The 23,929-nt window shown below is 33.5% G+C and overlaps 1 protein-coding gene across 1 annotated transcript; it reads right to left on the bottom strand.

Annotated features, from left to right (window-relative positions):
* Window positions 1–15,022: 15,022 nt before the first annotated feature.
* LOC130647840 (hemagglutinin/amebocyte aggregation factor-like) lies at window positions 15,023–20,599 on the bottom strand. The gene is made up of 5 exons (XM_057453828.1): window positions 20,513–20,599; window positions 20,214–20,423; window positions 18,985–19,085; window positions 18,482–18,845; window positions 15,023–15,944 (listed from the first exon to the last, which is right to left on the bottom strand). The coding sequence occupies exons 3-5, from the start codon at window positions 19,082–19,084 to the stop codon at window positions 15,905–15,907; spliced, it is 504 nt and encodes a 167-aa protein (XP_057309811.1). The 5' UTR covers window position 19,085; window positions 20,214–20,423; window positions 20,513–20,599; the 3' UTR covers window positions 15,023–15,904.
* Between the last annotated feature and the right edge of the window lie 3,330 nt (window positions 20,600–23,929).

The raw sequence follows: 23,929 nt of genomic DNA on the forward strand, positions 1-23,929 counted from the left end.
TCAGATTGGTCAACTGATTGGTGGTATTTTGATGGTTGCTTCGTAATTTATGTTAGTTATGTTGTTTTCTTGGTCGTTTTTCCTAGTTTTCGGATATAGTAGAAGTGGAAAAAATGCTCTATCAAGATTATGGCGCTTTATTCGACGCTGGCTGATCAAGACTTCCTCTAGAGAATTGAGCTAGACAAAAGGGGCAAAAACCCAAGAGCTGTTTGCAGCTAACACTTTTATCCAGTTAAAGCTATCTAACAAGAACTAAATAATTCTAACTGATAAAACACATGCTAGTTCACCAACCAGGAAGTGTGATGATAAGTTGGCCAGGGAACGTTCTGACCACACGAATAGTACAATCTGTTCGTAAAAAGCATGTACAGATAAGATCATTTACAATTTGTATTCAGATTAGTCAATTAATAGATTGAGAATAAGTAGAGAGTTTGAATGTTTTAGCCTAAATACCATCGATCGTGTGACTATCTTTCTCCTCCAAATCTTTCCCAGGAGATTTTATAGGTTGCGCCTCCCATGGCGGAAATCTATCAGTACTTAGTATTAAAGCATTGGAAACCTACGTTTAATATTTGCCACTACGTTTTGGGTTTTTTGTTGGCTTCTTAGTGGTTTCTTAGCTGGTTTATGCTTGTTTCCTAGTCTCTTCTTCTAGTTTTTGTGAAAAACATGCTCTACCAAGGTTATGGTGGCTCTTTTAACGCTGGCTGATATGCAAAAAAAAAGTACTTTTTTAAAAATGAGAAACAAGAATATAATTTTGGCATAAGTTGAATTAAGACCAGAATGTGAGTCAATTTTTGATTTTCGCCAGCGAAGGCGGAATCTTTAAAATCGTCTGAGGAGATAGAGAGATAGATAGAGACAGCGCAGCTAGGCTGGACGCCCGAAACCTATCCAGACTAAAGCCTAAATCCTCGTTTTGACGGTATTTTTTTCTAAGAACGAGGCTAGAATGAGTTTTAGGCCAATGAGAAACGCATCCTAAGGTTAATTCCCTCCCACCCAGGGACGTAATTCTTCAGTTTTATTTCACAAAATCTCAGTCGATCTAATACTGGATTCTTACAACCCGACCGGCTCCATTACACTAAGGTAATGGAGCACAGACCTTCTTCCTTAGTTCGTAGCGCATTTTGGCCCCTCCTTAAAACAGAATTCTGAAAGTTTTTGTATTTGGCATTAGAACAATTTTATTTTCTATAAGAACGTTGCCATGTGGATTTCTTAGGCCATGACCTTCTCTCTAGAATATCTTTTACAGGGAGTCCTGACAGTTCTACTTTTGATATGGAAGTTGATCTGGTAGAATGGGCAGAAAACATATTTGTATCAATCCCTTAACACGGTTTTAATCCAGCCAGCTATTGTAGAGCTGACCACACCCTTATGAGGACTAATAGTACTAATTAATAACTGTGAAGCACCACTTGCGTTCCTCCATTCACTGGTGCGTTCTAAATAAACATTAAATGCATTAAACACACAAAGGTCTTCATCCTATGGATAACTGACAAAAGCAATAGATGAGTTTGACTGTCCTTGCGTCCACGACTTATGGAGTTTATTAAAAGCAAACGTATAGTGATTCTTAGTTTTAATCATAAATCTTATATCCAGATTACGAAGACCCAACACCCTAGAAGCCGAAGTTAAAGCTAATAGCATTGTAAGTTTTAGGGACAATGATCTATATATCTTTAAATTTTTGTTTAGTGTAATCTATGACCATCTGAACATCCTAAATGAAAGCGTGCTTTGGTTTGAGAAGCTTTTCATTAAAAACACCTGATATCAGAGAACTAACTTTAAGATGTTCTCTGCTACAAGCCTTCCTTGAATCTTTATCGTAAAAGACAGAAATGGCTGATCTATGGGAATATACAGTTCTATATTCATAATCCTTTTTGAATAACTCATCCAAATAATTGATCACAAAATTTATAGGGCATAGAAATCGATTAATCTGTTTTTTTATTCCAGGGCGATAAATAATTTGCATTTCGTCTGGAAGCAATAATGAAATTGGAATCCTCTAGTGAAATTCCTTCCTCCAGGAGTTTTAAAGCAGCTAACCGTAGAGCACTTGTCACTACCATGGGGTGATTCTCAATTTTTGGATTTTGTAAAAGATTTCTCTTCATAGGAAGAAGAAACGGATTTCTCACTGACAGACGTAACACTTCGGGATACCATGTTTGTGACTGGTATACTGGTGTGATCAAAATCAGAAAAGGAGCCTGTTCCTCTCCCACTTTTTTTAGTACTCTGTGGATCGGAGCTAAAGGAGGAAATGCATAACGAAACTTTTCATCTGTACTCATGGTGTGGGGGGCCGGCTTCCAAGAGTAATACATCGAAAGTTGATGAGATAGATGGGGTGGTACACTGGTCCAATTTGGGATATCCGATTCTCTGACAAATTGTTTTAAAAACCACAAGACAAAGTTTCCATTTCGAGACTCCCAATCTACCTTGATATTTAGACAAGCTGGGAGGTACTCTGCAGTAATCGTAATCTTGTGGAGTAATAGGAAATCCTAAATTTTCTTGGCTTTTTTTATCATAGTTAAATTGTTGTTCGTCCCATTTTGAGGAGGTAAGACATAACTGTGACGTTGTTTGTTTGAATGTGAACTGATGCAAATTGTTCCGTTTTGTGAAAAGACAGAAGTGATAATTTGATGGCAAGCAGTTCCAAAACATTTATATGAAGAATCTGTTCTGCCTGGGACCACATACCTCCTACAATGTTCCTGTGACAAACTGTTCCACAAACTTTCAGGAAAGCATCTGTCTGTAGCTACGAGAACGTCCATTGTACAATTTAGATTGTTTACACACCATAGAAGTTCTTCTAGACACTCCGTCTTTAAATGCACCAGAATGGCATAAGATTTCAATACTTTTAGATTTAATTTTGTTGTTGTTGTAGAAAACGAAACTCTAGACGAGCTGAAAGAACTGCTTGTATGGTGGAAGACATAACTCCTTTTAATTAAGTTAGCTCCACAATAGTTGCTTCTCTTGCCTTGTACAAACTGAAGCAATGTTTCTGTATTTTGGCAACTTTCTCACTTGTTAGATAGGAGGCATGCTTACTGAATCCACAGACATTCCCGAGAACTCTATTTTCCGGGTTGGCTTCAAAACATTCAAATTTCTTAAAAATCCCAAATTTTGTAACTGAAAAATCAAAAGGGTCCCGTGCCATAAGGACGTCCTCTCTGAAACGTTTCAAAATTAGCTTGTCGTCTAAATAAATTACAATTCTTATTAAACAACATTGAACTGTCATGGGAATTCTCAATAACTTTGTAAAAATCCGTTAAGCTGTTCCCAAGCCAAAACAAAGGCAGATAAATTCGTATAGGTTTCCTGACCACTCAAACCTTACAATTTTTTTGGAAAAATTGTGCAGTGGAACACTGAAATAGGCATCTCTCAGATCCAACATGCACCTCAAATCGCCTTTGTTTAATAAGAATTTTAGTGAGTGCAAACCCTCCATTTTAAAGTGTTTGCAAGGAACAATTTTTTTTAAATGCTTGAGGTTTATTACTGGTCGATTTCCTCCATCTTTCTTTTTTACTAAGAACAGGTTGCTTAGAAACTGCCCCTCTGTGGAGGCTAATTTCGAAATGGCTCTTTTTCTCAACATGTCTGCCACTTCTCCACCTGTTAAGTTATTTTCTATTAGATTTTAAACAAGGGAATGAGATACTTTTGCCTGTGTTGGCTTTGAAATAAGAGGTATTGTGTACCCTTGTATGTCTTTGTCCTGTGTTAACTATTTCCATGCTGAAAGAAAATGTTTTAAGCGCCCTGGTATCTGCCGACCTGAGAACAGATTTTTTATGGCACAGTGAACTTGAGTGAGATCCTCTAAGTTCACCCAATTTTCAATTCGTGGAAGTGGTGGCAACGTTTTCTTGTTGAGTAAATGATCCTTTTCTAGTTTTAGAAAAGTAGGTTTGTAACTGGAATGCCCCCTTCCCCCACCATTTTCCTTTGAATAAGAAAGGCCCCCAAGAATAGGCTGTTTCTTTGGGTACCTTCTGTTACTGGTTGAGGTTTCTCGGCTGGAACCATAACACCCTGCTCGATCGTCTTGTTTTGATCTGCCATGTGGTCTCGGTATTTTTTCCCACAAAGTTCACTATCATGTAGTTGTAGGAGCGAGGCTTTGCCTTTTGAAGTTGTCAATGCTTGTGCAGCCGAAAGGTTCGCTGTGGCGGATAAGACATTCTTTCGACGCTCATACTTTAATACGTTTGACCCACCATTGTCACTGTTTTCTCTACTGCTGAAGCTACTCCTTCAGGAGGGGAAGGTTTTCGTCATGTCCAGCAGTTCGCACCTGCCCCATTATCATCCAAACTTTGGATAGTGGGCCCATTATGTCACGCACCTTTTCTTGGACGTTCTTGAGGACTCTATCCACTTCGAGGATTTGTGGATGCTCCTTTTTAAGATTGCTGTATAAATAAAGCCTCGTCTAAAACTTTTATTGCATCCAATTTTGCTGGTCTGGGAACCTCTAACAACATTTGCTCCTTCAGCTCTTCTTCCGGTATGAATTCCTCAGATGTCGATTTTATAATGATAATATTTATAATAAAATAAACAAAATTATGGGATGATTGTGGTTAAATAACTGCATAATAACTTGTAAACAAATATTGATATATCTGGAGCTTCTTTCTCGTTCGTGAAGTTGAAAGAGGGAGAAGGTCCGGGCTCCACTAGCTCCGTGTAGTGGAGCCGGTTGGGTTGTAAGAATCCAGTATTAGGTCGATAAAGAATTTATGAAAAAAACTGTAAAAGAAAATAGCTATTAAAAACAAAAAACAGATTTAAATTCGTGAGATTCGGCTACGCTAATTTAATTAAGAAACCCACACAAGTGACCCGTATTGTAGATGAAGATAGCGTGAAGTTCTAGCGATGATAGTGTACCTGGTCTAACGAAGCGTTGGTCATTTTTTTTCATGTGTTTGATGTTTTTTAGATTAGGATAAATATTGCCATGTTTACTAACCTTATATAGATTTAAACAAACAAATTTTGAGATTTCAGTCACAAATTTAAGATTTTGGCTACAAACGTAGATTTTTAGGGAAAATTCTAAAGCCAGCTAGCTAGCTAGATAGCTGGCTTTATTTTTTGTTATTCTTTTAAGGTTTTAAGGTTTTAAATTAGTTTGATATAAAAACTGTTTTCCTGGCCAACAATAGTAATTTTAACGTTATCGTCACCAATCTGATTTTTACTCTGCACCTAGGGTTGTGGTTGCTGTTAGCTACCTCTGGCTAAAAAATGAACGATAACGAGGCAAGACCATTTTCAAGAAAAACTAACGATTGATAAAAAGTTCTGCTTAAAATGTTCATTATATTGTGAATATGAACTGTGTTAAATTTTCTATATTTGTGAGCTCCGGTTCTCGAGATATTTAAGGTCAAAGTAGTCCTACGGTCGCCGCCAAGACAGTGTCAATTACTACATTCTGTTCGGTAAAATACCAATTTGTGTGATATAAGTCCGCGGGAATGTAAAAAAAATCATTTTGAATTATGAAGCAAGGGAATGCTAAACTGTGTCTTACGATTGCCTAAGGGTAGTTTTATTTATCGTGTTTCGAAATAAATATCTTCTGCAAAATAGAATGATATTTCCCCTTCAAATGGTTATGGGTAGTGTAGTGAAAGTGGTTTTGTGGTTAGTGATTGTGTTATAGCAAAACAAAACAAAAACAATCTACAAGTGTTTGCCATGCTGCTAACTTCTTGAAAATTATTTTTCTGTAGTGATATTGTTCTACTGGAGTTAAGCTTGTCTTCTTCATCTGCCAAATTTCGCGATAAATTTTAATCACTCTAGGAAAGACCAAGAAGTGAGTGAATTTTCACAAGACCTGTTGAGCAATATACGATGTGTGATGTAACAATGAACAAAATATGTACGAACCAAGTTGGCCTTTTTAGATTTTGGATTTACTATCAGTTGATTTTTGAGTCTGTATGTACGTAGCTTTGTTACCAATTAACTGGCGAAGTTGTTTCTTTATATCTTTAGAAACCACTTTAGTTGCTGAGGTTAGAAGCTATACCGTGATGTATAAAGCCGTTTAACAACTTCTATCTCTTCGTGTTTATCAACTTTTACTTTCGTTTTTGTCTCTTTTTGTGTTTTTGTCTTAAATTTTGTTTTTACTAACATTTACCTTGTTTGTGTAAAAATTTGAAAATTTGAAAAATTTTATTATTGTAGTTGATACTCATGGAGTTTATATATTTAAAGAATGCAATGAAATCTGCTTATCCTGACGTATTTGTCATTTTCGTCGATCTAGATTTATTGACGCGATTTGCATATTATGCACGTTTTTTATATAAGCAACTGCATTTTTGGGTTCAGCCTGGGGTTGCTAAGGCCTTTTTGCAATCTCAGCCTAAAAGTTGCTTAATGGTTGCTTCATCTGTACAAATGTATCTGTAATATAACCTGGAATCTCATTGAGCAAGTAAAAAAGCAGACACATGCAATGAGTTTAAAATAGCATCAAATAGAGTAAATCAACATTACAACTATTTTTTATTTCACTCAAATAAAAATGTGGGAAAAAAATTCTGATTTAGTAAATATCAAGGACAGAGGGGGGTTATGGTGAGTAACCGATGATGTTTTCGGAACTTTTTGTACAGATTCTTCTTGTGGAAGACTGATCTAAGTGGTTGCAAAGTGTGTGGTAGAATTCAGCCTAAGTTGCTTACCACTCTGCCAAAACTCAGCCTAGGCAGTTGTTTATAAAAAAAAACGTGTATTTCTATCAATGAACTTATTTTGATACGGAAAGCGTGAAACTTAAAGATTACAATAGGAACTTGGACATCAGTCTTCTTCTGATTGGACAGCAACTACGAATATGGATAGTTCACCTAAGCTAAAATAGAAAATAGGACAAAGTGTTTTACAGTTCTCCAGATTAAAAGTGATAAAATGTTAAAATGAAATTTTTTCACTGTATCATATTATATTTTTGTCCTTGCATATGTATGCATGTCATCTGTAAGTTTTAAATAATAGTCAATTACGAAAAACAAGCAGGACCATCTACGACGCGGAAAATATTATTTACTCAATTATAATTCAATTTTAATTCATATTTTATACAATTCAACCTTAATAACAAAGTTGTCGTTCTCCTTCGACATCAAAAAAATCACTTTGAAGTTGTGGGTAGAATGTAGAATGTACAAAAAAGTCCGCGTTCTTGTTACGTATAGTTCCTAATAGATTATTCAAGTTGAAGTTACATTCTTGACCACAAGAATGATGTTTAATGGATACAATACAGTAAGGAGATTCGAACAATAAAAAGAACACTTCAGTGTTATACCATCAGATGAATAACATTATGGTATTTATTTCTTTAGATCATTTGTTTTCTAATGTGGATTAATATTTATCACTTTTGGAAATCAGATGCCCTTAATTGGTGTCGTTTATCATCCTAAAAGTGTTTTAACACCAACCCTGACAGAAGGGGAAAAACCTGACATGCTCATTATGTGTAAGTGTTATAAATATAACTTAATTAGCTTAACCCGGCTTACGTTTTTCTTTTAAAACCATGTAAGCATAAGTGGTCTGTGGGCCATAAATCCTGAAGAACTTACGTTTACGTGATAAAACTTGGCACAATTGTACAATGTGCTAATAAAAACACATTCCCGGTAATGAAACAATTTAAAGATGTCGTAAGGATTAGCCTATGTTCTTTGTTGACTTGTGGATCAAATAACAAATTGTGCAAAAAAGTCATCATTTTAATGCTAAAGATATCGTTTAAAAGAATACTTTTATTATTAGTATTATTATTATTATTATTATGCCGAATAAAGGATAGGTATAATCAAGTTGCAGGAAATTGTATTTTTATATACGTTCTATAAAGAATAAGTTCTTAACACCAACCCTGAAAGAAGGGGAAAAACCCTGACATGCTCATTATGTGTAAGTATTATAAATATAACTTAATTAGCTTAACCCGGCTTTGGAGAAAAGCATCATGTGATAGAATATGGGAAGTTGATAATTTTCTCCATGCACCCTGCAATGTATTTATTGTTTATTTATAAAGTTAAAAATTTCAAAACCTAAAAATCTAAAAATTCTGTGTATTCTGGACCTTAAAAGTAAAAAAATTCTAAATATAGAAAAAAAGCTAAGATTAAATTCGAATAAAAACTGGAAAAAATGGAAAAACTAGAAAAATAGAAAAACTTGAAAATATGAAAGAGTAAAAGAGATTAGACAGGAGAAAGTAAAAAGGCATGAAAAAGAAAAAAATGTTGTAACTATGAGAAGTGCTTCTTACACAACACGTTAAACTGGCTAAACGAATCACACTTCCTGACATCTAGTGGAAATGAATTATATAATTTTGGACAGAAAAAATAGAAACCAGCTTTCGTACATTCTAATTTTACCATAGGTTGAGTTATCATATAACCATTGTCTTGTATTCTTTCAATGGTTAATAAAGTAATTTTGAAAGTTTTCTAATCTAAACACATTTCTCAATTTTGGAACAGTGGACAAAGTTACCTTGGAAGCTTGATTGTCAAGTGAATTAAGTTCCGTCAACTGGGAATTATTCATTTTCAATGACATGGAACTGTTAAATAACAAAGCAGGCATAATGATCTGTAGATTCGCAATGCAGCTTTACGAGTAAGCTTTGATCTTAGACGATTTAGCAGGTACAGTTTATTTGAAGCTTTTTTGTGTACATCATTGAAGTGGTCTGCTAATGTGAGTGCTGTTGATCAAGCTGGGTACCAAGATACTTGTAGTGGGTCGTTGATGAGATTTTGTGTTCGTTATAATAGAGGCTTAAACTCCTTAATGTTCAATTTTCTGTGCGAACCAAATACCATAGTTTTTTCTTTACTGACATTCATAATAAGTTTATTTTCAGCAAAGTAATTCTGGACACTCGAAAGGTCTTCATTCAACATTTGATCAAGGGCAGCAATTGACTTTCCTGAACAATACAGAACTGTATCATCAGCGAACTGAACAATGTGTGAATTCGGGACGTGGTCTTCAAAATCGTTGAAATGTAATAAGAGCAGTATAGGCCCCAATATTGATCCTTGGGGTAGTCCCCAGACTATATGATTTAATTCCGATTTAACACCATCGATTTCGCAAAATTGTTTTCTATTAAATAAATAGCCCTTAAACCAATCCAGAGCGATGCCTTTAATGCTGCAAGAACTCAATTTCTCCAACAAGCTGGCGTCACTAAGAGTAGCAAAAGCCTTTGACAAATCGAGAAAAAAAGCACCTACGAGGGTACCTTTGTCAATAGACTTCCGAATGTTGTCAGTAAAAAATATGGTCCCGTGTTCGGTGGATCTGTGTTTTCTGCAACCATACTGTTTTTTTCAAGAAAATGGATTACTTGATGATGTACAGCACGCTCCAAAATCTTTGAACAGACTAAAAGTACGGATATCGTTATGTAATTCGATTCTAGAGGTGTTTCACCTTTCTTTTGAAGCGGCACGATTTTTGCCAATTTCCAGTTACTGGGAATCGAACTGGTTGTGAGTGACAAATTAATGATGAATGAAATGGGAGCAGAGATTTGAGAAGCAGCATCTTTTAACAAATTCGGAGGTATACCATCAGCACCAGTTGCTTTGCTTTGCTTCGTTTCAACGTAGCCAGCTGTTTTTCAAAAAACAATTTGCTAACATACCCAAAAGCATAAACATTTGGCGTCCTTTGATTGTTTTTCTTCATTTCTTTCCATCGTAAGTGTTGTATAGGGAAAGCAAGATCTTTGAGCTTTACCGCGCATGATGAAAGGAATTGACAAAACGAGTTTGCTTTATTTTAAAGGGAGTCTTTGTCAATGATAATTAAGTGTTTTTAGAGCTTTTGGTGGTAGGAAAGATGGTATTGATTGTTTGACAGAACTTTGGCGGGCTGTTTTTATGTTCAATTAAAAGATCTTTTTGATACCGATTTTTGACTACTCGAATTTTGTTGTTACAGCGATTTTTTAAAGTTTTATACTCAGCAAAATCAGTTTAAGATTCACTTTTACGAGCTTTACGCAATGCTTTATCTTGTTTGTTCATGAGTTCCTTGATTTAAGGTGATAACACGCTTTACCTTCAATTCTTTTATGGATAATGGGAGCATGTTTGTCCAAAATATTCACAAATACCTCCTTAAGATACTTCCAAGCATTATCTACAGATGACATTTCATAGATAATTGACCAGGCATGTGTTTTCAAATCATTTTTGAATTTGTCAGGCTTATAACGACTATAATTACGACATGTAATTTGACGCGGTGGAAATTTTTGATCTTTTATCTTTCTCACGCATCCCACACAGTCATGATCACTAAGGCTCAGAGGTAAAACATACAGCCATGGCTAAGTCATGTCATACACAACGCAAAGCACAAAAGTTTTCCCAAAATCTTTTATTATTATATGTCCCACTAAAAGTTAGAAAATAAAAAAAAATTAGTCCCAAAGTAATGAAAGTTATGGCTAGTCCAAAAGACCGAAGGAACATTAGAAAAAGTCTCAATTGTGTTTTGTGAAGTAACGAATTTTTAAAGCCTAACATGTTTTTTTCTTTTGTAAGTCGACTTCAATAGAAAAAACTTCAGTTCTTTGTTTTTTTAGAAGAAAACACCTTTCAGTCAAATTTAGTCAGGTATCCGATTAGCTGTTTTACTGCAACACAAAACTATTCCGTTAAAGGAAAAGACCCCGCATCGATAGGCTGACTAACAAACAAACGCAATTAAAATGTGTTGTAGCCTGATTGAAAGGATCTGAGGCGTCTTGCGAGCCGTGGAAGCAATAACAAAAACGTGTTAATTAATAGTTCAGCAATCAGTTTTAAGGCGACAGCAGTACATTTTTAACGAAATATTTGATACATAAAAATACACATTCACTTAGCATGTTTCCGTAACAAAATACAGAATGTATCCAGTAATTTGTAAATATCTAAAAATCTAACTCAGTATGCATTCTTGAACTTTCACACGATAAGAGAACCGATAACAAGTTCCTGCAAAACAAATCACACTTGTGAAAGTTCTTGTTCCATCACGATTACAAAATGATGGCAAGGTGTTAAATGTTTTGTTGATTGGGATTTTTGAATGTTTCTTTTTGAGGTTTTGTATTTTTATTGAAATAATCTTTCTCAATCGATAAAGCAATCTTCTACTTATACCTAAAGAAGCTGGAAGTTCCTTTCTTCGCAAGCGCTGCTTGATAAGTCCAAGATCGATTACTGCATTTTTACTCGACCCAATATATCTGATTGCACTAGCTTGACTTTCACCGTCATTTTTCTCATCTGGGACGTTTTGCGCTGGAAAACACGTCGTTATTGTTGCTGAAGCAAAAATAAGAAGAAAAAGCTGCATCTCTGGTATCGAGTGGTCTAAAAGCAAAAAAAGAACGTTGAAGAAACTATAGATTTTCTGACGACAGAGAGAGATAAAACATAATTTAAAGGAATAAAATGAGGTCGACAACAAAGCATCATAAACAGTATGTACCTACCTGAACCTTTAAAGTGGTCAAATTGCCAATGTCATTGAATTGAATGCAAATGATTCAAACCGACCCTCTTTTAAATCCCACTGACAACCAAAACAAGAACGAGAACTTCCCTTATTTGGTTTCTAACTGATATATTGCACTTTGTTTTCTAGTATTAAATCACTTTTGACTATTTGACTGACACTGTTTCTAAGGTATTAATCCCCCATTAATTACCCGTGTAATTATATGTTTTATACAAGTGGGAGTATGTGTAATTTGTAAGTCAGAAAGATGTTTCTACGATGATGTTAAATATACAAAACTTTAGAAAGCTAGCTAGAAAGTTAGAAAAAGATGGTTAAATGCAAAGATATATCTTTAAACATGTAAGGCGTTAGAAAGTTGTTAAAAATGCATTGCTGTTTCTAAAACAATGAGGGTTAAAATCTTTTGCTACTAACTTATTTATTCAAAGGAACGCATTGTTTTTAAAAAAAATTTAATGTTGCCTTTCTGTTTTCAAGGCCAGTTCTTAAGTGTCTAATCAAGCTATAATGCCGCTAAATCAGGTTGCCGTATTTGATAGATAGCTCAGTACTTATTTATGAAAACATTCTTTCTTATATAATCCCTTTTTTTTATTAACCGAATAGCGAAAAAAGGACGTAGAAGCTAAATAGTTCAAGAAAAAAAGTTGGTAAATGCAGCGGTGCTGCTTTATTCACATTCGATATCTTGTTTGCTCTGTAACAATTATATCGTTGGAAAGTAAAAAAAAACAGCGTATAAATAACTAAACAAATATTACTCATCTCGTAACGAGACGAAAACGATAATCCACATATAATCCCACGTTGGCACACAAACAGTTAAGGGTAGTTTCGACTGCTACATTATATCGTATTGTACAATTAATTGTAGTAGCTGGTGAAAAATTCTGCACAAGTTTATACAAGAAGGATATAAATAGTTTACAGTGTTGTTTCGATAATGCTTAAATGCGCAGAAAACAAAAAAGATATTACATTCTTTTAAAATTGATTCAATAGAAACCAGCTACAAGATTCTTCAATTCAAACTGATTTGATTTGACAAAATTTATAAGCTTTAAGGTCACAATATATTGTTCGTCGTCGTAACATTTGTACAATATATTGTACAATAATATAAAAGTATGTACGATTAATTGTGTATAATATATTGTACGAGAATATAAAAGTATGTTCGATTAATTATGTACAATATATTGTACAATAATATAAAATTATGTACGATTAATTGTGTACAATATATTGTACGAGAATATAAAAGTATGTTCGATTAATTATGTACAATATATTGTACGATAATATAAAATTAAATATCATTAATTGTGTACAATATATTGTACGATAATATAAAATTATGTATCATTAATTATGTACAATATATTGTACGATAATATAAAATTATGTATCATTAATTGTGTATAATAGATTGTACAAGAATATAAAAGTATGTACGATTAATTGTGTACAATATATTGTACGATAATATAAAATTATGTATCATTAATTGTGTACAATATATTGTAACAACATGACTCTTCGAGGTATGGTTATTTGCTTTGCAAAATATTACGAAGCATAGAGATTAGATCTTTCATAACATAACAGATTTTTGCCATTTTCACTTTTGCTTTTGAAATTACACAAAAGGGTCAAAAATATCATCTTGTGCACTAAAGAAAGGGTGATGTAGTATTTTATTTATTATTTTTCAGGGCACATAAAAACTTTAAAAATTTTTTTCGTGGACAACAATATGGCAATTAAGACACTTTTATCAGCTGTAATGGAAACAAGGGCGAAAACATTATTTTTATATTTTTCCTTTTCCACTGTTTATATTTTGTAAACCAGGCCTTTGCGATAATTTTTCAGAAAAATGAAATCCACTCTATATCGCCATCATAATTAAAGAATATTCTTTCTTTCGCTCATGACGTCAACGTAGGAACATTATACATTTGATTAAGATAAAAAAGGTGTTTACTTTCGTCACATTTGTAATGTTGATACAAACTTCTCGTGTTGCATGCAATGTTTAACCTTAAGTAGTAAAAGCTTATTTACACCAGCAGATTTTTGTTCACGGTGGTTGTAACAAAAAAGAGAGTTAATCAACCTATTGTGGAAAATTATAATGTAGCAAATCACAAGTGCGATAAAATGTTCTAGTTAGACTTCAATATACGCCATTTGGTGTCACAAAAAGGTTCGAATATGCCACCTAATAATCATGACTAATAATAACTGAACTTAAGATGTCAAAATGTAGGCCCCTATGAAGGGGAATTAAATCTCCTTTTCTAGAAGTGTCAAGCTATTTGAAAAGCATATGGTTAGAAATCCGGTTCAATGACGAAATATGATCGGCTAAAAATTATGGAGAGTAAGACGTTATTATTAAGAGTAGTTTCCACTGCTACAATTTATTGTACAAAGTTTTATATTCTTGTGCAAGATATTGTATAGATGTAACCAGGATGTACAATATAGTGTGACTTCAAAGGTCACAAGCTTTTATAAATCAAATCAGTTTGATTTGAAGAAACTAGAAGCAGGTTCCCATTTAATTTAATTAATTCCCAAAGAATTGAATATGTCTTTTGTTTTCTGGCGTATTAAGCATTATCGAAACAAAGGTGTGAACCATTTATATCCTTTTTGCATATAATTATACAAAATTGTACAATAGTTTAAACTACTCTTTAGTGAAAAAAGTTCTTTAAAAAGATACATTTTTTAATGGTAGTTAGCACAGGGACAGGCGTGTTACTTTATGTTATTTAGTATTCTGGAATTATTATTAGCATTTTCGAAGCTTAGTTACGCCAATACACATTTTACGATTCTACGAACTAAGCCAGTCAGTAGAAATTGTAGCACACTATATAAGACTAGAAATAGAAAACCGGTGTTGGTATAAAAATAGTCATGAATATTGTGCAGTAGCCCAAAGTCTTAAATCCACCATTTGATGTATTAAACGCCTTTTTCGTGAGCCAGATGAATTTATATTGTAATGAAAAGCATGTGACTGTTAAGAAAAAACAAGAAAATAAAATTAATAGGAATTTAAAGACAAATTAAATAAAGTATTTTTCGATATATTTTGTTCAGATATGACTAAATATTGATCACAGACTGAATCATTCTGTCGCGATACTTGTCCCGACTCAAATACATCGAATGAGGTAAATATGCTAATATAAAAGCTTTTGTTTAATTTTCGAAAAGTTTAAGGATTTAGATAAACAACAGTTGTCGGATGTTATAAAAGAAACAAAGTTGTGGCTAAAATGTTTTCTTGCTACCAGCATTTCTACATTAGTAGCTTGAATTGAGTTCAAAATGCCAATGTCCGCGTAAAAACCATTTAGTTCAGCTTTACAGCAACTTTTAGCACTCGCTTTAAGGTTTGTGAAAGCCGAACAAGTTGTCAAACTTGTAATCATACGTTTCGAACTATAATAATTCTCAAAAGTCGTGTGAATATCCAAAAACACGACAATTTGTGTTAATCACGTGTCAAAACTTTGTACAACAAATCCTCTCGGTGAAAAAAGGGTCTGGTGTACGTTCCAAGTTCTAATCATATTCATGAGTTAATCTAAGTTATCGTATATAATCTTTACATAAGCTCTTTCTAACTAAACGAAATCGAACTTTTAAATTTCCACATTTAGATTTCCAAATGGCATAATATTGGCATATATTCTAGTTGTAGTGCTAAGACGTATTATAATACGTCTTAGCACTAATCTTTTAGTAAAAATAAAACAGGCTTTGGGATAAAGATTGTAAAACTGCGGTGTTACAGAGTAAAAGATAGCTAGATTTGAAAAATAAGACAAGCCTCTACAGAAGGACATCTTTAACAATTCCGAAAGCACATCCGTCTTTAGAGTAGCGACGATTGAGCAACGGTAATAAAAGTTTTAACAAAAAGACGCTTTTACGTAGACATTAAGCAAGAACAACGGTATAACCAAATTTACCTGCGCTGAGAAAAGAATTAATATGTAATGCAGGACAGTTAGGCAGGACACACAATATAAAGAGGTAAAAATTAATTAATTAGACGGGCAACAACAAATTCTATAGATTGATTAAACGTTAAAAACTATATCGAATAAATTTTGTTTCTCAAAATAGTACATTATAAATTGGTGGAAATAAAAAAAACACATCTACACTTTTGCTTTTGTTATCGGTCGATGACTTGTTGCTTTGACTTGAAATGCAATCAGTTGAACTTGCAAATGCGAAGATAAAATTGTCGATCTCTAAATAAAGTACACAATATCATTGTAACACCTTAAACTATTGTATGAAACATTCTTTAAAAAATCAGAAGGATTTTATAAATCAACTTTTAAAATCTAATATACTAACACTCCAGTTGTATGTACCTGTGGAAACAAAAATTGGAAGACTTGTATAAAAAAAGATATAGGTCAAGTGTTAAAGAACGGTTACAACAAAAATGTAGTCTAAAGGTTTTTGATAACTTCGTTAAAATGTAGTCTAAAGGTTTTTGATAACTTCGTTAAACTGTTGTGCCTATGCAGCTATTAATTATGAACGCAGGAGTTGACTTCAGTTATTCACATGCGTTTGCAAGCTTTTTGGCCCTAAACCTAAAAGACCCATGCTATGGTTTTGTTAAAAATAGCTAAAGTTATTAACGTTCAATTTACGTACTTACTTAAAAAAATAGTTGCATGTTGGTTACAAAATGACACATAATAACATTCTGTTTGCAACAGTTATAGAGTGTCACTGCAGAAGGGTTTCATAGGAGATATCTTATGGATGTAGTTAAACTTATAAAACATAAAATCCCCTTTGTTAAAATTGCAGACACCCGGTCCATCACAGCGCACAATTATAAGACAACATGCCTGACAATAACAATGACTTCACAGTTCCTACTCGATACTGGATAGTTGATATGATAAAACATGCATATCAAGAAAAAAAAGACTGTAAAATTATTTTCCACAATCTTGGACAATACTGGACATAAATTAATACAAAGCAGGACAAAATCTCAAAGCTCGTAACCACGTTATGTAAGTAACATGCACTCCCAACTGCATATCTTAGGTTATATGATTTATTCTACAATCTTACAAAAAACTGATTTTTGCTAGCATCAATATATCCGATAACGACAACTTTCCGGACATTTGCGGGTCGTGGAGTAAGTTGCTGCATCATTGCAGATAGTGTGAATAGCAAATATTTGACTTTGGTTACTTCACCTACACCAATGCCAATGTAAAACCGTTGCAGCCGTGTGAACAAATAGCCAAAAACAGCTTTTTGAAAAATTGTAGATGATACAGAATAGATTGGACTTCGTATTATAATGACCTTTATTGCTTATGTAATGCAAATTGTACATGATTGGCTTCCATTTTGACTTCTTATGTGTCTTGTTTACCACTATTGACACAAAAACATATTCTAAGCATTATGACAGTAAAGTATTGATAGAGATTTAAAAAGTGCATACCAATGCACTTTAACTAGAGTCAGACATAGTATTTTATACAGTTATGGCATTTTCCCTAATGGTACCCGCCTTTATAATAAATCTTCTGTTCACCATAGAAGTAAGCGTTCATTGGATTTAGTTTGGAAAACACTGATCATAGGGCTTTTTTATCACCTTTAGGTGATTAATTTTTTCAGTGCTATTTCCCAATTTTATTTAAGACCTATCTATTGCGATAGTGTGGCAGTAAACTTGCTTATATCAGGGATTGACCGTTATTTCTGAATAAATGGAAAGGAATGAACTGTCCAAAGTTATTGAATCAAGGAAACAATAGACGTGGCCCTATAAGGCTTAGACGTGTTTTGTGGTTTTGCAAAGAAAGAAAAGAGAGACTTTGAGACTTTGATTGTCTTGGTTTGTAGATATTTTTAAAATTCTACTTAAAAATTAATTACCCTACTCATTTCCATTTCACAACAGCATTTTTTAAAAGTTGGCAAGAATCATCAACTCCTTAATAATCCGCAGCCGTCAAGTTCCATAAGAGCAATTTCTGCATATACGTTGATCAGGTAGAAGCGTTTAGAATGCGCTTGTTGCACTCTCTTACATGCTGAGTTCCGGAAAAATTCATTTAGGAGGAAACAGTGCATAGCCACTGTCATATCCACTGTATTGGAAAAATACTATTGCTAGCGATAATAACAATGAGCAGAGTTTGAGAATGTGATTTCCACCAAATAACGTAGACCCCACGTCTGTTGTAAACATTGTAAGCACACGTTGAAAAATGCAGCCTATATAAATCTAACATATAAATAATGCTGAATTACTACTTGTAGAGGAACTATAAAACTTACAGTCTTGTGACAACATTTTTGCAAGGATTGGATAGACTGGATGGCGTTGAGTAAAGGGAAGAATGCACCATTAGCATTATGTGTAGGCAGTAAAATAAAACTTATTTAATAAATTTGAAGAGAAATATGATAGTTCCTACATCCGATTATAGCTACAACTAGCTTGTGAACAATTAAAAAATGTTTAATCATATCACTAATGGCAATTTGGTGAATGTTTTACTGAAGTCAACAACAAACTGTGTAACCAAACATAGGAATAGCGATGCGAACTTAGTTATTTGGTAATGGGTGCCTGTAACATACATCTTCAGAAACAATAATTTAAAATTAATTTTTTGCATTTTTGCCACCTCACCCTCCCTCCCAACCTTTGCCTGCGTCACTCAGATCTCACACTAAATATAATTAAGATACAGAAAAGATGATCATTCAGGCGTAAAATATAATCACTCACTCGTGATCTTTGCTAAAGGTACTTCTTATGCCAGTTATATAGTATTGACATGGCACGTTGTAATTCAGCTTTCTATCAAGATCGTTGAGATAACAAGTCCATTTGCAGGAGCCTTGTATCTTTCCAAGTATTCTGGAATAACGGAATTTATATCTCCTATCATTGCCTTCATTTCTATGCATACCTCCCATACCAGTCAGAACAAAATTCTGCGGAAATTTGAACTCCAAGTAGGCACCGTAGTCATTACGATAGTAACTCCAGATCGACGTTCCTAATTTCACCTTTTTATCACAAGAAAATCTCCATACTCGATCTCCAAAATAATTGCTATGTATTGATACCATGGTTGTTATCACGCTATCTAACGTCATGAAATATGAGTTGGTCAATGATTAAACAAAAAAACAACAACAAAAAAACAAAACAAAAACAAACAAACAAACAAACAAACAAAATGTAAATAATTGTCAAAGATAGGGTCAATTTTCATTTAAACTTACTAGTCGGACAGGAGAATTCAAGATTTGTGTCATAATGATTTTCCCAGCAAACTACTACTTCATTGAACCATATACAAAGCAGAAAACCAAAGAAATACATCCTAAAAGAAATAAAATAGTTAACTTCTAAGTGTGTGCTGCAAAAGCGAAAATTAAGACCTTAGACGTTCATCCAATTTTTAAACTTAGTTAAATTTTCTAGACTATTTCATAAAGCTCTCCTTAAGATATTTTTTATACTGTATTTCCTGTAATAAGCGCCTCCCCCTCCCTCCTCCGGTCTAATAAGCGACCCCAACAGAAAAGAACGTTAAAAACAAGCAATGCAGTATAACAACGCGTCCGAAAAGAACCCTTTTGACATTTCCGACACCGATATCAAAGAAAACCATCCAGCATTACCGACAAAGATGACGATAATGAAGTTCTAGATGTGGAAACTAGCGCTTTTTTGGCAAGAACAACTATAATACTGATAAAACGAAGGCAGTTTTTATTTCCCTTAACAACAAATTAATAAGCACCCTCTATCTAATAAACGCCCCCGCTTACTGAATGGATGGAAATTTTTAAAAATTTATTAAACGCTCGGCTGCTCATTAGAGGAAATACGGTAAACGAACTGTTGCGGCATGTTGAATGTCACATAGGCTAATGTTCTTTTGAAATTATTTTATAGTTGTCTGAAGGGAATACCATTTGTGCAAAATTCTTTAAAACTACAATCGTGGTCACAATATGTTGGGACAAGACAACGAATTTGGCAGTTCGCCACCACAAGTAATTGCGTAGGCTCATTCTATATTAGATTCACACATCTTGAACTTGTAAAAGTTCACTTGTCAATGTTCAGAGTGGACTTAGGACTTACGAATACGAATTTCTTAAAATGTGCTAATTGTTGCTGACGTCACCAAGGCGACTAATCACGAATTTCGGGGCCTTCGTGGTCCCCGATGTGAATTATTTCGATGTGCGGGCGTGCTAAGGAATGTGACTAGGAACTTTTCAACGCTCTCTGTCTAGTCTACTTGTGTGCACAAGCAGCGACTTTGCAGCCTGTCGGCTGCAGAGTATTGACTGTTTGACTGTTTTGTCCATATTTGTATAATGAGTAAAAAAGTGCCTTAGTCTCAATATTTTTGTCCACGATTGTATATTCCTAATCTTTGCATGAAATTATATGAACACAGAGAGAAAGTGTCTTTGAATGAAAATAATATTGTTACCTTCAAGAACAGTGTTGTAGCTTCAAAGTTTAACAGAGAAGTTGCTAATAAGCGATTGCTTTCAGAACCTTTACATGTGATGCATTTATTTATTTAGTAATGCTTGACTTACTAAGCGCGCCAAATATAGAAGTAGGAAATCGATAGTAAACAACTTCAAACTATCCAGACAAAATTCGTAAACGAAAGAATGCTATTGTTTGACGAATCCTTTCCAATATAAAAATTAAACAAAGACAAAAATTAAACTAGTTGTAGATATTATATATCGCACATAATTTTAAAAGTTTGCTACTTACATTTGTGGTAAAAGTTAGTGTTTCCCGACTTTTAAATACGAATTTATTTGTTGATTCGGTTTATCTTTTTTGTGGTAGTCATAACGACAAACTTACTGTGTCAATGTTAAAAAATGGAATTAGATCCCTTTGTTATTGTTTACAGATTTATTCCAAATATTTGTTTACATTCCAGCAAATCTGTTTACTATTCTGTCTGCTTGTGTGGGAAAAAATGTCGTGTCACGGCATCTCCAAAATACGGACTATTTTCTTACCGCATGGAAAAGATTTTTTTTGGCATTTGGCGCATTTGCGCAGCTACGACTTTATCAAAAATTAACTAATCAGCAGATATGTTCATTTATAAATAAGCAATAAAGAAGAAAGTAAGTAGCTTTCTCCAGCTCCAATTTTTACTTCGGGTGAGGCGCTATGGAGTTTATTTTTAATTTATGCGCAATCTCTGTTGTTATTAACGTTTCTCTTTACTAATTATGCCTTTTTTCCTGTGCAATTTCCTAAGAGTGTAGACTAAAGCTATATTCGGCAGAACTAATTAATTATTCATGAATTTAATTAAATTTAAAGAGGAATTGTTGAAGCTGAATATTTTAGGTAAAAGATAATAGTATCGTAGCTATAAAGTGTGTTATAACAGAAAAATATGGATATATGTATGTATGTATGTATGTATGTATGTATGTATGTATGTATGTATGTATGTATGTATGTATGTATGTATGTATGTATGTATGTATGTATGTATGTATGTATGTATGTATGTATGTATGTATGTATGTATGTATGTATGTATGTATGTATGTATGTATGTATGTATGTATGTTTCTTTATTTAACGTTGGTCAAATTTACAAGATAGCTTTCGCTAATAAAAACCAACTAACGTAACAAATAATAATAATAATAATAATAATAATGAAAAAAAACATTCCGGGCAAAGATAAATTAAAGTTTACAATTCATATTTTACACTTTTTTTTTCATCAATTTTTTTTACATATTTTACAATTACATAAAATAGAATCCTGGCAGGCTAATTTAACCGTGAACTCTTCAATGGTTGAACTATTTTTAATTCACGGAGAAGATCATTCCATATCCAACAACTTTGATACAAGATGGAATTTGTACCATAGGTAGTGGTTTTAGCTTTAGGTAAAGTCAAGGAAGGGCCTCTCCGGAGGTTATGCTTACATTGGTATGTGTTAAAACTAAATAGGCACCACATGAATTCAGGGTTCAGATTCTTAATGCTTTTAAACACCTCTATTGCTAAAGTTTTTAAGTGGGGTTGGTGGATGGATTTGTCCTTGTATTTTTCTAAAATGTCAATATAGTCAGCTTTCACTATATTGTATACAACCTTCAATGTTTTATAATGTACTCGCTCTATTTTACTATATGCAGTTTTACTGCAGAACATCCAAATAAGGGGTGCATAGTTAAATTGACTCTGTATAAAGCTTGAGCTGAGTATTTTTGCTTTGGGTTGCGATAAATAAGGTCGTAGTCTTCGTAATGCATGAAGTTTAAAATTTGCCTTCGAGTACAAGTTGTTTATATGTTGATTGAAGTTTAATTTATTGTCAATTTGAATACCTAGGAGTGTAACGTGGTCAGACTCATTTAAAGTAACTGATTCAAGTGGTAGAGTGATTTTATCTCTTGTTTTTTTACCTAGTATTATAAATTGAAATTTGGTTGGGTTGGCTTTTAGTGAGTTGATTTTAAACCAATGTAGCATATTTTGTGTATCAACAGTTAATGAATTTAGTACAGTAGCCAACTTCAAACCACATGCATACAATGTATTGTCGTCGGCAAAATTACATACCTCTGATTCTACAATAACAAAAAACAAGTCATTAATAAAGATGTTAAATAGGAGTGGTCTTAAAATGGAACCTTGGGGAACACTACAAATAATCTCAAGCCATTCACTAAATGATGAGCCTATTTTAACTCTTTGTTTACGGGACGTGAGATAATTTAAAAGTAATTTTAGACTATTTGTGCTGATACCGTAAGCAGCAAGCTTTGCAATCAGCAGATCGTGTGATAGGCAGTCATAAGCTTTAGAAAGGTCCATTAGTACTGACCCTACAAAACCACCATTGTCAAGTTCTTTTTGCCATGCTTGAATTAATCTATATAAAGCGTGTTGAGTTGAATGTGATTTCCTGTAGATACTGTTGCATGTACGTATTAAGTTGTTCATAGATTAATTTTTCGAATACCTTAGATAGTAATGGTAAAACACTTATAGGTCGGTGAATCCGCATAGTAATTTGTGTAGATACTGTTGTATGTACGTATTAAGTTGTTCATAGATTAATTTTTCGAATATCTTAGATAGTAATGGTAAAACACTTATAGGTCGGTAATTTTTTTTATCCGTGGTGTCACCTTTCTTATGTACAGGTGATACATCAGCCTCTTTCAATATGTCTGGGAATTCATTATTATCAAACGATTTGTTGATGCAATTGAGTAGTTGTTTAAAAGCACCCTCACTTTCTTTAAGAATTTTAACGGGAATTTCCCCACTAGAAGCTTTGTTTGTAGGTAAGTTTTTAATAGTCCTTTTAATGTCATCTAATGTTACTTTTTTAAAAGTAAAGAATGGCCAGGACGCTTGGATGAAATTTAAATTTCTAATTATGTTATCTATTATGTCAAGGTCATCCTCAAAGTTTTCACCCGGCCAGTTGTATAAATTTAAAGAACTTACAATATTTCCAAAGTAACAATTAAATGTTTTTGCAATATCATTTGATTTAGTCATTATGTTTCTTTGTTCAATTAAAATAATATTGCTGCTGTTTCCAGCTGCATGCTTATTTGAAAAATAAGGTTTACATACCACCCAAAAAGGTTTTGTATTTTTCTTAATGGGAAGTTTATTCATAAATTCTGTTTTAATTTCTTTGTTAAGTTTGGTGACGTAGTTTCGGTGTCTTTTGTAGATGGATACGTCTTCTGGCTTTCCAGTTTTAATTGCCCGTCGTTTTAGCATAGAACGTTTCATTATCGCCTTACGAAGATTTTTATTATAGTGGGGCTTTTGGTTTCCTCGTATGACCTTTTTCTTTCTTGGAGCGTGTTTGTTCAATACATTTACAAATGTTTCTTGAAAGGTTTCCTATTTATCTACATTATTCTTTAAAGCATTTTGTAGTTCAACCTGAAAATCTTCTTTAATAAAGCTTTTATAGCTTCGATAATTAATAATTTTTGGTTCCTCCTTTTCGAAGGTAGATTTAAGAATAGAATATAACATGTGATGACAATCACTGAAACCTGTTTCGTATGAATTTGTAAATTTAAAGCAGAATTTGCGATTTGTGAGGAGTAAATCAATGCTAGAACCCGAACCCTTAAAACATGTGTTGCCCTTAATGAGATTAACCAAATT

Source organism: Hydractinia symbiolongicarpus, chromosome 6 (assembly GCF_029227915.1).
Source record: "Hydractinia symbiolongicarpus strain clone_291-10 chromosome 6, HSymV2.1, whole genome shotgun sequence".
NCBI lineage: Eukaryota > Metazoa > Cnidaria > Hydrozoa > Anthoathecata > Hydractiniidae > Hydractinia > Hydractinia symbiolongicarpus.